At 40.8% G+C, this 18,270-nt stretch overlaps 1 protein-coding gene across 1 annotated transcript; it reads left to right on the top strand.

Moving 5' to 3' along the window:
• Positions 1-1,289: 1,289 nt before the first annotated feature.
• LOC119746487 (centromere/kinetochore protein zw10 homolog) lies at positions 1,290-18,270 on the top strand. Its single transcript, XM_038223457.1, has 3 exons — positions 1,290-1,391; positions 6,215-6,411; positions 18,220-18,270. The coding sequence occupies exons 1-3, from the start codon at positions 1,352-1,354 to the stop codon at positions 18,268-18,270; spliced, it is 288 nt and encodes a 95-aa protein (XP_038079385.1). The 5' UTR covers positions 1,290-1,351.

The raw sequence follows: 18,270 nt of genomic DNA, 5'->3' as shown, positions 1-18,270 counted from the left end.
AAACTCTTTAACATAATGGACAAGATGCTCATTCTTTACAATACTCCCTCAAAACCCCCTCAAAATGCATGTCCCCATGTATTTCTCAATATGTACCTACTGCCATAAGTTGTAAAGTAAACAACTTGAAAAGGTAATTATACCTCCAAAAGCCAAGTAAAAATAATTGTCATTTCCATCACAAAAGGTGTGACGGATATGACTTTTGCATTCTTTTCACAATCAATATTTCTTTGGGCCCTACTGAAAATAAAGGAACCCAGCATTAATTATTTCCTGTAGGAAACTACTTCACATCACCACTCCAATACAATAGAGACTAAAATAACAGAGAGAGATATGTTGCAAGGATGAATGAAGTCCCTGAAAGCCATCAGCCCTGTTTTTGGTACATAATAATTGTCAATTATCAGATTGATCTTCGATCAGGCCAATCAAATATGTTGAACACTTTCAAGTGCTTCAACATGGGGGGGGGGTGCACATATTGTGACGTACGTGAGTAACCACTAGCTTAATTGTCACTTCCTTAACATGCTCAAAATCCAAAATGTTTAAATAGGATTATGTGAAAATCTTAGATCTGCGGTTTATGCAACAGGATTGGCACAATTGCGAATCCCACGCTTTGTGAATGCAAATCGCCATGATTGCAACCTTGGTAATGGTAATAGTATTCTTTCCCTGCTAAATACTCACGACCGGACCATGAATGTCTTGCAGTTTTTCAGGTTTTAAGAAAATCGAGTTGACGACGGACACACTGAAACCACCTCACAAGTAGAGATACAACAAGTTCCTCGACAACGAATCTGGAGAAAGTTGCATGACCCAACATGGCAACGACATCATAGGGCAATTGGACACACCAACTTTTGAGAGACGGGCATTGTTACATTTTGTGCAGTGCACATGTGCAGCGCACGCAAACAACAAACCACCACGTGTGAATATTATCCATTCATTTTGCACCTGTCAGTGTCACAAAACACCATACCACCGTACCTGTGCGCGCCATCACGTGGGCATACGTCATACCAAGCGCATACCTTGGGATTTGTCGTAAAACATTTGTTTCGTTTGAAACGCAGCTTTCACTTCCACTGCGATGTTATTTTGTCAAGTTTTGTATATATTGGTAACGGTCTTTGTTCTGCATTGAAAACATCGATTGTCAACAGTTCTAATGTTATAGTTGTTATGCTTGCATTAGACTCTTTAATTAGTTGTTAAAATGATTACGTAGACAGTCATGACTCTTAAGCCGAAGCTTATTCCTAAATTTCAGAAACGTCACTCTCAAAAAAATTGTTTAGAGGGCGCTGTACCGGCGGCAGATCCAAGAATCAAGATGACGTCCCTTGTCACCGATGTTCTGCTCGCAAACACGGGTAAAACTCAGCTGTTTTCCAATAATACTATTCTTTCAGCAAGGGTTCTCTCAATAAAGTTCTAGAGATTATTGTAGGAAAAATAAAAAAAACTTAGTACATTTAATTCCTATGTAGGCCGAGTATTTGAAACGCTTTTTGGTTTGTTAGTACTAGTAGGCCTATTCGATCTTTATCGTTGCATCGGTTGCGTGATAAAACGTATGAGAACGGGTGTCATGTCGCCAGTCGGTCACTAAGCTTCGCCCGGTAATCCTTACTAGTATTAGGACCCTGTTCCTACGTAAGAAGGGAAAAACTCACCAAAACAGTTGACTAAATCATGACACTTAAAATTGACATTCTGATATTTCTTTAGCCCCACTAGTGTGGCCGTCGGTATGCTGCGCTGAACCAAAGGCCACACACCGTGGTACCGCGCGCTACTGAGGACGAAGTTTCATAAAATCTGCGGTCCGTTTCTTACATTCTCAGTTTCTTACTTTCTTATGGTTGTATTCTATGATGTCTCACCTATCACTTCTGGGTAGCCCCATAAATGTGGCCTATTTACTGGACTGCCTCCGTAAACATAGGCCACACATCCACATGTACAAAAATCGTGTCGACGGAGCCAAATTTTGATTTTCACATTTAGGCTTAGTTTGTAGGGTTTTTTTGCTTTAGAAGCATACTCACCCTCTTTACAGGCTAATCAGAAAGTGCTGCCTTTTTCAGATGTCTAATTTTTGTGAAATTTCATGTTGAAATTTTGATACGCAAACGTGTAAAAATGAATCTGGAAATTTCACGAAAATTAGACATCTGAAAAAGGCAGCACTTTCTGATTAGCCTATAAAGAGGGTGAGTATGCTTCTAAAGCAAAAAAACCCTACAAACTAAGCCTAAATGTGAAAATCAAAATTTGGCTCCGTCGACACGATTTTTGTACATGTGGATGTGTGGCCTATGTTTACGGAGGCAGTCCAGTAAATAGGCCACATTTATGGGGCTAACTTCTGGGATGCTTAGGTCTCTAATGATGTTCCATTTTCCGAGATATTCTTCAATCTCTCTGGAGCCCATATGCACTCGTGAATCGTCTGGTGATGGCAGCCATTTTGAATGGGACAAGAGATGACCTCAAGCTGTGACGTCGCGTTTATGCAAACTGCTTGTCGAGCGCGCGAGGGCGCGAGTTGCAAATGCGACGGCTGTTTCCTGTGCCGTAGATCCTGAGGGGAGATCGGTGCACGTGGCCCCCTGACGATAAATGCATGGTACAGGAAACAGCCGTCGCATTTGCAACTCGCGCGCTCGACAAGCAATTTGCATAAACGCGACGTCACAGCTTGAGGTCATCTCTTGTCACATTCAAAATGGCTGCCATCACCAGACGTTTCACGAGTTCATATGGGCTCCAGAAAGATTGAAGAATATCTCGGAAAATGGAACATCATTACATCTAAGCATCCAGAAGTGATAGGTGAGACATCATAGAATACAACCATAAGAAAATAAGAAACTGAGAATGTAAGAAACGGACCGCAGATTTTATGAAAACGTCCTCAGTAGTGCGCGCACCACGGTGTTTGGCCTTTGGTTCAGCGCAGCATACCGACGGCCACACTAGTGGGGCATTTATTTCTTGACCCATCTGAACAATTGGCAATGACTAGCTCTACTGAGTGGAGCGTTGAATTACGGGTACCCCTGCATACAAACGCTCCACCGATTTGCCATACTTTGGTGACAGGTACACGGTCGTCATGACGGTATGCATTTTGTGCATGCCCTCGCGAGGACAAGGCCCAAAAAAACTAATAAAGAAAATACAAATGAGAAAGACAGTAACCCTGGATAGATCCACACATTCATGACATTCCATACGACCCCTCACCTCAAATTGTTCCAAACAACCGGTAATTTTGAAAAAAAACACAAAATAGTCTGAACTTACCGCTCACAATTAAATGTGTCTGCCAAGTTGCACAGTCTATTTCACTGACATGACTGATGCATTATTCATCACGCGCGTATGTGACGTCACTATTGAAGAAAAACAAGTTGCGCTTACTCAATAGCTGTTTCATGTAGTCATATGTGCCCCGCGCCGTCTGACAGTGTGGGTTTTTGGTGCAGGGCACATATCAGTACATGAAACAGTCATTGATTAAGCGCGACTTGTTTTTCTTCAATAGTGACGTCACACACGCGCGCGATGAATTATGCATCAGTCATGTCAGTGAAATAGACTGTGCAACTCGGCAGACGCATTTAATTGTGAGCGGTAAGTTCAGACTATTTTGTTCTTTTTTCAAAATTACCGGTTGTTTGGAACAATTTGAGGGGTCATATGGAATGTCATGAATGTGTGGATCTATCCAGGGTTACTGTCTTTCTCATTTGTATTTTCTTTATCAGTTTTTTGGGGCCTTGTCCTCGCGAGGGCATGCACAAAATGCATACCGTCATGACGACCGTGTACCTGTCACCAAAGTATGGCAAATCGGTGGAGCGTTTGTATGGAGGGGTACCGGTAATTCAACGCTCCACTCAGTAGAGCTAGGCAATGACCAATGACATACTTAGTCCGAGTAACTTGGACCAAACTTATCGCCTTTTTAACATCCCGACATGGTCTGGTGATGGTAAGGTCCAAGCTAATAGTGCGAGCTGGACAACATCATCCTGTCACTGTCCCAGAAACCAACATTTTCCAACAAAAAACATCAGATTTCACCCTCAAAACGGCCTCCAAATTACTAGTCCGAGTAACTTGGACCCAACTTATCGCCTTTTTTAACATTTGGACATGGTCTGGCGATAGTGGGGTCCAAGCTAATACCGCGACCTGGACAACATCATCCTGTCACTGTCCCAAAAACCAACATTTTCCAACAAAAAACATCAGATTTCACCTTCAAAACGTTATGTGCACCAAACAAACATCGGTGGATTCTGTCGGTTTTTTCGGCAAAAATGATGAAAAATATGCCCTTTCCGCACTGAGTCAACCTGACACTTGAAACATGCACGCGTACAGAATGATCGCAGTCATTTTCGGTTTGATCGCTAGCGCTCGGAGCGCGCCGTGGCGGGTACGTTCTCGCACTTGTATGCATGCGCATATTATCGTTCCGCTCCTACGTATACCATATCCCCGCGGCGCGCTCTGAGCGATCAAACCGAAAATGACTGCGATCATTCTGTGCGCGTGCATGTTTCAAGTGTCAGGTTGGCTCAGTGCGGAAAGGGCATATTTTTCATCATTTTTGCCGGAAAACTGACATAATCCACTGATGTTTGTTTGGTGCACATAACGTGAGTATGTCATGAGGTATTGTACGGAGTTTAGGGGCAAACTGAGCACCGGTTCTGTGGGAAAAAGCTTGTTTGGGATGGAGGTTTTGTACTTAGTTGGTGTTTTGTATAGCAAACGGTTTAGCGGGGTAATCTGCCTATGAGGGTCCACTACGTGGAGCCTCATAGTTCTAGGAGCATACAGTAAATACTGGACAAGGCCATGAAGGCCTACCTCTGTCACATATGTTTTAGCCCCATAGACCGTGCGTGCATTTAGTTCGTCTTCTCACGCATGCGCAATGGTTTTCTCCGCGTCGTCAGCTTGCATACAGCGGTAGCAGACGATGCACTGAATGATTGTCTGGTTTTCATGTCTTAAAATGTATCCTTCTCAAACGTACTTAAGAGATGATTCAAACCAAAAATTATCGCTAGACCAAGTGAACAAAGATATAAATTGTCTCTACAGTGTGGTAACGGCGCTAAAAACCTTTTTAAATAAATTTAAAAAAAAACAATAATTATGGACAAAAAAACGTACAAAATGAAAAGGAAAAAACATTGTTCGCTTTTGAGTTTGGTTTACACATTTGGACAATTTGCCGGGTTTACCTTAGATCAGCCGTAGTACCATCGAAAAGGATGATAGATTATTTTCATTTTACATGTGATTTGATGTAAGAGGAAACCTGTAGCTTATAAAAATCGTCATTTTTCGAGTAAACCCATTTTGAAAGCTTCGTGCCCTCTATGATTGTACTTAACTGCATTTCTGGGCCGGGAACCAGTCAGTTGTAAATCGTTTCAGTTAAATGTATACATTTCCAACACATCGAAAGATTACAAATGGAGCGCCGCGGCGCGTGGCTAGCCATGTTAACGGGCCAAATTCCAGGGTCTGTGTACAGGTACGTGCACACTAACGTTCCATTCAACAACAAAAACGTATAACGTGAGACCTTACTTTTCTCATTGAAACGGTTTCCGACTTAAATGATATTTATACTTTCTGTGGCATTCTTGACCATTTTCAGTGCAGACAAGTTTACAATTACTCGGCAATACTGCAAAAATTATCCCCTAAACTGTCGCCTGTTTTGAATTTGTGACCCAATACTTTCCTACTACACGACACGGAAAAACAAAAAAAATGCAACAAATACTCTCTGTTTTTTAGCGCTAAGGTTTGCAAAAGTGACTTTGATTGCCTTAAATTCCTGTCTACATGGAAAGAAAAATTTATTTAAGTACTTTGAGCGTGATGTTGACCGATACTTCAGTGGCTCAAACTGCCACTGCAGGCATCCATGTTTGCTGATTATCAGTATTTCATATTTTGAGTGCACATGCGCGCAAACTAAATGAGCGGCTGAAACATACGTGCCTTATTAACCGTTACAAGTCCACTAGCTTATTGATTGGGTTTTTATATCCTAGAGTTTAAAAGTGCTACAGGCAAAACTTCATTCGAAAGTTGGTCCTGCTATTTGGGTTTTGGTGTTTTTTACTCACCCAATATTTTGTAATTCTTTGCCCAGATCTGTTGGAAAAGGAAGACCTTGGGACGCGCATCGGCAAATTATCAACTCACATTGATGAGATCAAGGGTGAAATCTACCACGCCGTACACGAGAAGTATGCCAACTACAGACCCACCAGGGACTCCACCCAGGAGCTACACAACAAGGTGCAGACACTGTCCACTGAGATGCAGACTCTCAGCAATAAGATCAAGGTATGTCATAGTCTTAAGGCCCTAGTAACACATTCACGGTTGGACCTACGAATATCCACCGTTTACCAAGAATCAATTGATCACTATGAACCGTCAAGACTCATGGAGAAATTGACTTTCTAAGAATGCACTAGGGTTTCAGGACGGATAGCCACAACTTTCGGAGGTTTCTCTAGGAATACACCACGGTTTCTTGAATGGATTGTTTACGAATATTGACAGTATTACCAAGAATAATGATGTTAATGCCACAGTTGTCTGCGATTGGGCCACGGATGACCAAGGTTCTCCTACAAATAAAGCATAGTCATATTCGTAGTACAACCTTAGCAGAATTCAAGCATATCTGGGCATAACCGTAGGACATCTGTAGTGAATTCGTAGAGAATAGATTTCCACCACGAATGAGCTACAAATCTCCAAGAGTATGTACAAATAGCTACAAATAACACTACGAATTAGTACAGTTGTTCTATGGATGTCCCCGGGTTTCACTGCGCATTGATTTTCATGACGATTCACCAAGGACGTTTGGAACAGTTTAAAAGTTCTGTAGCGCCTCCACGAATACCAAAGGAAGATGAGGGATAACCACGCAGATATTTAGGATGAATACAGTACTCCCACGGTTATCACAATTCTCAACTGTGGATAGCTGTAGCTCCAAACAGTGAATGTATGACTGAGGCTTAACGGCTAGACATTGTTATGGTTTGATATGCGATAACTTGTTGCAGTGATAAACCCACACCCACTGACCAACCAATATCACCCACGAACCCGTCGGAACAACGTATAGGCCAATTCCTACTGGTTGTGTAATGTGCGCACACCTTTGGCCTAATATATGCAGCGCGCATTCAAAAACAATTCACAGTAGTTCCCAAGGAAACTTTCAAATTTCTTCAAGTAACGTAAAAGATGCAGCAAGACGTTTGTGCAACTTCACTGGTCAGCACTTTTGTTGTGTGTAGTTTGTGTGGGACTGAAAATGAACAGTAATTGCCTGCGGAAGTAGCGCATGCGCACTTCCCCCATTTTTTTTTTTGGGGGGGAGAGATTTTATGAGTTGGCCTAGACGTTCCGATGGTGGGGGATATTGGTTGGTTTTGATAGCCACCTCTTGCGACGGCGGGTCATCGCTGCAGCATGTAATTGTGTATCCGACCATAACATCGTCTAGCCCCTAGACTAGGTACATGTATGTGAGGCTGTGTCTGATGAGACAGGCATTGTTGTCTGTGGCAATAGCTTTTGACTTAATGCACTATCAGGGTTCGACCTTAGCGGTGGTCCGCTGGCCAAATGCCAGTTGAATTGCCGGCGGACCAGCTGAAACACCTTGCCAAGTGGTCCGGCTGGCCAGCTGAAAAAATCTGTGTCAAAAAAATGCTTGTTGTATTTATTTGGTTTCTTACTTACATGTATATGTACATTCGCTATTTTTTCAAAAGAAACCTCCGTTATTTTTACAAATTTGCTTCGCGATATGACTACTTCGCAATTCGATGTCACGGTGACTATAATCATGTGCGTAATCCGGTAACCCGTAATCCAGCCCAATGCAGCGATGACTGGTTCCCGCCGCGCCAATTTAGAAGACATCATGATGAAAATGCGGTAACTAGTCTGTGCACGGCTATGCAATCGATAGCGCTAGAGCATTGCTGCTATGCATCGTGCAGGCGCCAGGCACGTGCTCTGTCAACTGGTCGGATTCAACATCGTAAAAATGCCAAGAAAACACCAATGGAGAAAGAACATTTTTGCAAGTTAATTTTATACAGAATTGATCTAGCTTGTCTGTGTATTTTCTGTGTTCAAGAGTTCATTTTGAGAACGAACTACTCGTATTTGGAGTGATACATGCCGTGTGTTTCCCGAAATTTTTGACCGTGAAAACGGGTCTGTCGGCCCATGGTGGGCCGCTTGCCACACACGCACGCATCATACACCTCGGAGTTTTGGCCAGCTCCCCACGTCTTGACTAGCGTTGTGCATATGGTGCGAACAACCTGAATTTTCCATTAATTTTTGGGTAATTCTTATTTTTAGGACCCCTTTCCTATATAAGGTTAAAAGACTCACCAAAACAGCTGACTAAATGACACTCAAAAGTGACATTCTGGTATTTCTTGGCACATTTGAACAGTTGGCAATGACACCTCTTGAATATCAGCAGGTTTGATTTGTAGAAAGAGGGCAGGGTTTTGATTTATGAGGGGACGATGACAAACAGAAAATAGATTTAAAAGCAAGATGGCAAACTGCCAAAAAAGGTAGGAAATTCACTTTTTCTTTGAAAGTGCTTTCAAAATTATAACTAACATGAGTTTGTCTGAAGAAAAAAGACTTCTTTAGCCTGCAAAAGTCACTTTGGTACTGGACAGTCATCTGCAAAAGTCAGTTTTGAACAGAACTCGTACAAAATAGAGGTGTCCTAAATGTAAGGATTACCATTTTTTTGAAATTATCGAACGTAAATATATTGACAATAATTACAGGTAGGTTTTATTCACTTTTTGTCGCTATTTCGTGTATAGCTTTCGTAGTGCAATGAAAATAGTTCAGGCTAATACTTCGCATATAAAAAATTGAATACCCCATTCACTCTGCATAAAAAAAAATTGGCAAAAAAAGAATTTCCGACCGACCGACCCTATTTTTGAAAGGCATGTAATCGGAAGCAGAACTATTTTTTTGGCCTAATTAAGGTAGGTTTTATTCACTTTTTGTGGCCATCATTTTGTGTTTAGCTTTCGTAGTCAAGGGCGGATCCAGGGGGGGGCCAAAGGGGGCTATGCCCCCCCCCCAAAAACGAAACCAATTTTTAAATTTTTTTTTATGTGACATCGCAGTAAAGGCAGGCAATGAGTACACCACCATCTTTTCCATTGGTTAAAGTGGTCAGAAATTGCCTCAGATCGCACCACAGAGCATCTAGAATCCAAAATGTTTTTGGGGCCCTTAAGCGGGCCCCGAACCCCACGCCGTAATTTTTTTGACCCAATTTTTTTTGGCCCCCCCCCCCCAAAATGTGTTCTGGATCCGCCCTTGTTCGTAGTACAATGAAAATAAATCGGGCTAAAACTTTGCCTACTGAGGCCTAATTGAATACCCCTTTCAAGCTGCATAAAAAATATTGGCCAAAAAAACCCCCAAAAATCAGACCTACCAACCCTATTTTTAAAAGGCATGTAATCTGAGGCAGAACTTTATATTTTTTTTGCGGCCTCAGATCATGGAGGAAGAAAATAGACCTCTATTGCTCAGGTGACATGGGTGTTGACTATAGTCTAGTTTAATAAGACTTATGTGAAACTGATTAACTGGTGGGTACACGCTGTATAAGACGGACCAGTCAAAAACCTGGCGGACCAGTCAAAATGCTGGCCAACTGGTCAGGCTGGCTAGTCAAAAAAAAAAGTTAAGGGCAACCCCTGTGAAAGATAGTAAGGGGACTAAACTCCCTGTGAAATTATCCTTTCTGGCAAGCTCTCAATTCGAAGAAATCAACGAAACTCATTTCCAATGGTGCGTCTTAAGAAGCACCATAGCAAAATTTAAATTAGTAGTTCGTTTTGTTATTCAGCGCAGTGCGCACAAGCATTGGAACGACGCACAGGCACGCGCGGTTGCTATAATTTGTTGGATCAGTGCGCGACATCGCGTAAAGCTGCAATTCAAAACAATTCGAAACATGATTTAGCAACTTTTGATTTGAAATTGAGATCCTAGAATGCTGTTTTTCTCGGAATATAAAGCTGAATCTGAGCTGAAACTTTATCAAGCAAGTTGTTCTGTATCCTTCATTAGATTTTGAACACATTTATTGCTTCAAACGAACAAAATGCACTAATTACAAATGATGGACTATAGCTTTAAAGGACAGGCCTTCAAAGTGATTCTGTTGAACCTTTTTAATGTTTAAACTGAGAGTTTATTGCTGGAGATGTTTGAAGACAATTGTGACAACGATTCTTGAAATCACATTTTTTTTGAGGAGACAGGTTTTTAGGGTCATTGTGTTTAAATGGTGATATTTTCTGAATGGATTGACCACTTTACTTATCCATTTTTTCATCTTAAAGTACCTTAAGATGTTTGCTTTCCCTTCATTATTTTTGATGCTACATATTTTTTAAATATGAAATATAATTTTTGGGATTTTGGTTCCATTTTTTTTTTAACTCACCCTGTGTCAATCTTGAAGTATCGTGTATAACCACACACCTGAGACTACCGGCTTTTCTCAATTTGTTTTTTTCATTTCCCGGACGAGCCCCCATTTGTCACATTCCCTGGTTTGCTCCTCCCCAAGAAATATAACCCTCAGTAGTCTGGTACACCGTCACACAAAATAAATTGTCGAGTGAATTGACAATTTATTTTGTGTGACAATTTATTTTGTGTGACGGGTGTACCAGACTTCTGAGGGTCATATTTCTTGGGGAGGGGCAAACCAGGGAATGTGACACTGAAAGTTGGTTGCAATCTGTTCTGGGCCTGCACATTACTGATGACACAGGAAGTATTGACAATTCCCTACTTTAAAGTAAAATACTTTTCTATTCTTGATAATATACTGTGAATGTTTCTCGTTACCAGTAAGGTGTTTCACGGTAATATGCGCCAATCACAAGATGGAATTTTTGCAGATGAAAATCAAATTAGGTTTCACCCTTCTCCGATGTAAATACACACTGTTTACTCAGTGTGTTAAGGGCCTGGCACATTATATGCGATCTCAAAGGAGACCTTACGGCGACCAAAAATATTTCATAAATGTAACAATCGCAGCGAGGACGCAAGAAAATGACAACTTTCTGTATCAAAGAAGCTCAAGCTACGCTCATACTGTGCTCTCCCCACGCTTACGATGCGCTCAACTCGCTCTCTATGCGCCCCTGTCAAGCTCAATTACTCTATCTAGTCGCTGCCGCTGCGCTGTCACTGCGCTCACACTACGCTCTGCTTGCTGTTGATACGTCCTTATAGCTCACGTCGCGCTCTCTATTCGACCAAAATACGCTCATGGGACGTCACTTACGCTGTATAAATACCACGACAAAATGGTCAATACACAGTCCAGTTTCAAAATTATTCTACAAGTTCAACGCAGTCGAGTTACCTTCTCATGGAGACTACATCAACTGTCTTGCGCCTAGGCTGCCTCAATGCCCCTTAAATGTCGCACGATTCACGCTCGCACAGCCCCTCGAGTTGCGTCATTGTGGCGCCTTGGCCAGAGCGCCGAGGTGTTGTGATTGTTTTGTGCATGTTCAAAGACCTTGTTGCTCATCGGAGACCATTAAGACCCTCCGGCGCCCATCTGGCAACCTATGTAGTTGTTGCTGCGATCTAGTAGTTGTTTTTGCACCCCAGCTATTTTTCAAGGACGCAGTAAGAGCGCACATAAGATCGCAGACAGTGTGACAGGGGCTTTACCACCCGAGAGAAAGTTGCCTCATACACGAATATCAATGTGTTGCGTGCCGCTTGTGCAAGCACTGAGAAAAAGGAACATTGTTCTTGACAGCTTTCCAGTGACTGCTGACTCGCTGTGTGTTGTGCATGCCTTTGGCTTGGTGGCTTGCTGCTGCTTGGCCTGGCAGCATGGTGCTCTTGGTCATTTTCTGCCTGCATGTGGAATCACATGAAGCTCAATCTGCTTCCCCGGCTGCAATGGTCGGCTGGGATTTCGTCTTGGGAAGCAACAACAGCACATGTCTTACCACTCGACCACCGAGCTAACGGGATTGGATGGCTGGTTCGAACGGAAAATTCCATCTTATAATAGTTTATGCGGTACCCGCCGCTATGTACATCAGATTCGAACCGGCCACCCGATCCCGTTAGCTCGGTGGTCGAGTGGTAAGACATCTGCACTAGAAAGCAGGAGGTCGTGGGTTTGAGTCCCACCCGAGTGATTTTTTCCAACTTTCACTCGGGAAGTAATACACTGAGTATACAGTGTTTAAAAACGTTGGTGCAGGGCAAAACCTAATTTGATTTATATCACCCCGACGCAAAAATTCCATCTTATAACGACAGCACAGTTTGAGGAATGAGAGGACGACAGCTGCACGATAGTCAGCGTTTGTCAGCACTGTAGACGAGGGAATTAATTGAGCTATTGATAAGTCTGCAGATTTTCTGCAAGTTCTAGATATTCAATAGCTTGGGCAGGCAAAGTATAAGTTGTTCCCAGAGTATAAATAATTGCAGCTGAAACGTTCAGTGAGTTCAGAATGAAAAAAAAATGGCAGTATTGATGATAACCATACAGAGGACCTTGCCTGCTCGCTTGGGACAATTTGGCAACTGTGCTGATTGCTTGCACACTTTAACTACTACCAAGATGTACAAAGCAAGAGTGGCAACTAAACAGGTAGTGTTGGTAACAAAATTAATCCAAAAAAAGATGTCTTTAAAGAAAGTCTCTGGCAAGAATATTGGGATCACACCAACAATAATTGTTGGCACCCAGAGTCCTGCTGATATCTTTGCTGCTCGAGAGTTAGAGGCTTTTTCCTTGAATGTCAGAGGATTGCGCACTGCAGAGAATCTCTCAGCTGCTATGATCACTACAAAAAAACTAGAAACAGCAACAAACATGTATTTGACACTCTGGAATGCTTTGTACACTTGGGATGAACACAATACAAATATACATTGAGTCATAAGGAAGAGCAAGTCAGCCACAGCCAGATTGGATAAGTAGATGTTGATGATTGTACTCATTGACTTCACTCGAATGACTGTGAAGAGAAAGACCAAGTTTAAGAGGAGGCCGATTGGTGCATTGATTTCAGTACTTAACCATAGTATTTGTTAATTTCTTTTGTGAGTCTTGATAAAGTTCTCAAGGTGCTTTTCAACTTCATCGTTCTCCATATCCAACATTTTATTCAGATGTAGCAAAGAGTGTTCTGTCCTATTTCAAGATCACTCCAGTTTTATACTAACAGCGAATATAAGACCTGGAGCAATGTGTAGTTGAAATAAAAAGCTTCTGCATTTTTTCCCCTTAGTGTTTTTTTATCTCTAAGATTTGTAAGGATTAGTTCTTTGTTCCTTGTTTTGAATGCATACTAAACCAAAGTAGACAATAGAGTTTCACAGTTGACTTTGGCATTCTAGCCGTTTTCGCTATAACGGGAGCCGACTGTACTTCAGAATAACTTTTTATTTTCTCTTCCAGAATTTTTTTACATGTACATTGTGTAATCCGTCGTTAAGGTTTTGCTCATATCTAGGTTACTTAAAAAAAAGTGAAATGGCACTCTGCACTTTTTACATGTAGAGTTTTACAGCTCATAAAAGATCACAGACATAACGTAACGCTTGAATTATCTATAACTGAATAAAATTAGATGCAGATCAAAAAATGACACAAAATCTTTCAGGTCGTTCACTACATTTTGCTTACAACATATTTATTTATATCTCACATATAGAAACTTGACACAAGCTGTAGATTTGGTGTTTGGATAATCAAGAAAGACATTTAAAATACAGATACAAATAGTCACTGCATCAACAAAGATTTGAAACCATGGAATTCCTACACTCTCTTGTTTGAAATTGAAAGTGTACTTAGACTTCTGCTATCAAATGTTATACTAGGAAAGTACCCATGAACTTTTCTTTTTGTTCTTGGCCCAAACTGATGACCAGCTTTGCCAACAGATTGGCTCCCGTCCGTACAATATTGATACTGATTGTGGGGGGGGGGGGGGAGACCAGCCTATCCAGCAAGAACAGAAATAATGTTTGGCAGCCAATAATTTGGAATTGTAAAGTAATAATTCAATAACTGAACGTGAGCTTTTCTGTGTTTGGTGTTTCATTCAAAAGTGAATAACTTTTGTATTGCTTGAAAAATAGCAGATTGGTAAAGAAATCTGTTTTTCGGGATGAAACTCGAAAATAGCACGGAACTTTAAGTACATTTAGTACCTCGTCCGGCATTTGTTGAGTAAAACTGTTATGTGGACAGTTTTCCTTGTTTTTTTTCCTAGAAGGTACAGCATTAAAGGTTGCATGTCTGTGTAGAGTGTGTGTGATTCACAGTTTCAGATGATTCTTGTTTTATCTGATAAACTGTCTAAGTTGAACACATTACCCTCATTGTTTCAAGCGTAAACTTTAATTTGCAATGCACCACCAGAACTATGAACTGAAGTTATGAGAATGGTAGAAAGATGACAAGTTCCACACACAATTCATTACCCTTTGGAGATACGGTGGACACAATACGAGGGCGCTATTTGGTCTGGGTCTAGTCTTTTGCATAAGTTACCCCAATATACCCAAATCAAATAACACCCTTGTATTGTGTCTGCCATATATCGCAAAAGGCTTATAGCAGTTGAGCTATTCACTTTTTCCAAAATTTGTTAAGACTCTGGAATACTGAATGTGCTTTTCACATCTTTTCCCAATCTACAGGTTAAACAACATGGTGACTCCACTGTGGAACCAGCCGTATGAGGACCAGCTATCCACCAAATAGACCAACACCAGGGAGTTTCTGAGGAATTTATCCAAGATGCTGTAACGGAAAATTGTGGAGATGTCTCCCTGGCTGAAGCAACAAAGGTGAGCTACCCGCCAAAGACACGGGGTGATTGTGGGCCAGAATGGAAATGTGATCTTCGTTGACAAAAAACTGTTTCCAGACACAGTTTTCTGGCAAGTGGACTTACATGTACAGCTGCCCTGAAATTTCATTAAAAGTCCAGAAAATGATGCCTCATTTTTCTTGAGAATCAATTAAAACTCAGCAAACTTTGGGCCAACTTCTGAAATAAACTTCCTTTCCACACACAAAAGTCCCAAAGATTAAAAGGGGGTGGGGAAGTTGGTAAAAAAAAATGTTTACAAACAAAAAGCAGAAAAATGAACACAAAACCAAAACTTCACAATTCATAAGCTGCTCAAATGAGACTCGCACCAACAATCTCCTGCTTCCTAGTGCAGATGTCTCGACTACTTGACCACCAGGCTTGCTGGGGTTGGCTGGCGGGCCCCAATCTGATATAGCAGGTGCCACAATCAATGAGTTTAATTGATTGTTTACGTAGGGGAGTTGTGAATGTGAATACCTGGTTTTGACCTTCACCAATGTAAATTTGAATGCACTGTATATTCAATGCTGTCTGAGAGCTTACGAGCAAAGATTCTGCAAGCTTGCTTGGGTGGGATATGAACCCATGACCTCCTGCTTACTAGTGCAGACATCTTAACCACTCAATAACAGAGCTTGCAAAGGTTAGTGGGCCAGTTTGAATCTTGTGCATATATAGCTTTGGTTACCACAAGAAATTCACAAGCCTGTTGGAGTGGGATTCGAACCCACACCCTCATGTTTAATAGTGCACTCTTCATTTGATTGACAGGAAGAACCACAGTGGGATGGCATGTGAGTTGGAGCCAATTAAGCCATCGGTGAGTAAGCTAGGTGACAAATATTTGTTGATAGAAATATAGATTTTATTTAAATTTATTTGTAGTATTGTGAATGATTCTATGAATTTTAATCTGAATGATAGTTCACATTGGCACATAGTGTTAGGTTAGCTTGACTGGTGTGATCTTTGAACTCGGGTAGATAGATAGAGTCACCTTACTTGTACTAAATTTATATTTCAACCTGGATTTCTTGTTAGATAAACTATACAGCATGTGAATCTTTTGAAGGGTAAAAATTCCTGACATTGGAGATGTCTGATTTGTTCCTTTCATTTTCATTGTTTGTTTGCACATTACAGCCAGTATTAGAGAGTTATTGCAACAAGTGTGAGTTTACCATCGGCAAGAGTGTAGATGGCATCGGTGAGTGCAACTGGCATTTATTTTTATTTATGCAATCTCTTCATTTTGTGTGTGTATGCGCTCCGTTCACAAGTACCCCCTCGCCTGGATATAAAGTGTGCACACATGTACATAATGCGCCTGTTATGAAAACCGCCTGTTATGAAAACCGCAACAGAAAGTTTCGGGAATTTTTTTCTCAGTTATTCCCCTAATTTCTCGTCAGGTCTTCATGAAACTTGGCCCTGGATAAATTGTGCAAAAGTTTCAGTATCATGTCTTCTTATTTTCATTGGCTTGGCGCTTACAAAAGTAAGTATTTTCACAGAGGTTTCCATTTTGCAAAAGCCGTAGATCAGCGTTCATGTTTGATTGGATCGGCTGTCGAGGGGCGTGGCCTATTAGTAGCTAATGCTGATCAATTCTAACCAATCAGAATGCAAAACACAGAAAGATTGACAGGTGTACATATTGTGCATTGTCTATTATGTCTGTCAGGAATTAATTATTGAAAAGAAAGAAACAAGTCACAAAAGACTTAAACCCTTGTCATCCCCTTTGCTGACCAATATGTTGGCTTACTTTTGTGGCATGAATATTGAGGGTATAGGCCTATGTTTGTACTTTCAACATTGACCAGCAAGCTCTTTTACTCAGTAGGGATTTTTCAACAATTACATTTGTACAAGCAAGAATTAGGTTTTCAATACAAAATTCAGGAAAATCACTGTTTATTTAAATGTTGCTAGTGTACACTTTTGTGTATTTTATCACTGATCTTGCTTTACACGCAAATTTGTTTGTCCTATAGAAAAGTGTGTGACTTTTAGAAACATGGTTTGCCCTGCAATTTTTTTTTCTCGAATATTACTAGGTAGCAGAAAGACTTAAGAGCTCAAACACCGATTTGGTACATTTCTGTATTATTTGTGTTTAGAGTTTTAAATTACACAAGGAAAAAGCAGCTTTAATGAACATATGAAAAGCAGCAATTCCTCGGATACCGTGCAAATTAAGATACATCTTGTATGATGCTAACTTTACAACAACATTCATATTTTACAGCATTCATTTTTCAGTTACCCAAATTCAAAGTACCCTTGAGTCCATCTAAAAGAAATATTAAAATATTGCTTTGCAGTTGAACATCATACAGACATAGAGCTCATAATGTAATACAACAGACTAGTGGTGCTACACAGATTATGTACAATAATAGAGCATGCAAATCTCGCCAGTTCACATTCACTTTTCATGTGAACATCTTGGTACCAAACACTGACTAGTCTAGCCACAGACTCCCGTGTTTGAATTCACCCAGTGAACGGAAGTGGAGGTCCACATTTCTTCAATTTACTATAGTAATCAACTTGCAATATTTTTTGAATGTGTTGTAAATTGGAATGATTTTTTTCTTGTTCAGAACCCATTCTTTGCCCTTGACTGGATAAACCTAGTAAAATCACCTAGGTTTTTGAGGTCAACTTGCACGCTCTATTGACAGAAGTGAGGAAGACATTGCTGACTTTAACTATCAACTACATTTTTTTCCAGCTAGTAGCTGTGTAGACACCTTTAATACACCAGACTTAAATCCCATACTGTACATCTAAAGCCTACAATGGTCTCGTGTATTATATATCTGTGTTCTGCAGCAAAAAAAGTCTATACAATGCATTTCTCCTTGCTAAAGGGTTTTTTAAGAAACTTCGAACAAAAATTCTGCACTTTATATGGTTTTCAAAAAATATTTTCCACGTTGTGCTACATGTATGCACAAAGATTGGTGTAATGTATTTGGAATCAGATGCTCCTAATGCATAACTTGCAACTTTGTTGATCTGTTACTTAGGCTGTGTCTGAAACGGGCTTCTAGAGCTATGGCTACGGCTATTGTCAGATTGTTCCCATGTAATTGTTTTGGGTGAAGACCTAGACAATATAGCTCTAGCCATATCAATTTTTTTAATCTGTTCATTTGTGCATCAGGTCTTGACCCACAAGATAACCATTCCACCAGCACCTCTGACGTACCGGTGA

Source organism: Patiria miniata, unplaced genomic scaffold, assembly GCF_015706575.1.
Source record: "Patiria miniata isolate m_02_andy unplaced genomic scaffold, ASM1570657v1 HiC_scaffold_7, whole genome shotgun sequence".
Taxonomy (NCBI): domain Eukaryota; kingdom Metazoa; phylum Echinodermata; class Asteroidea; order Valvatida; family Asterinidae; genus Patiria; species Patiria miniata.
The sequence above is the reverse complement of the archived record's forward strand: the minus strand, read 5'-3'. Positions and strand labels throughout refer to the sequence as shown.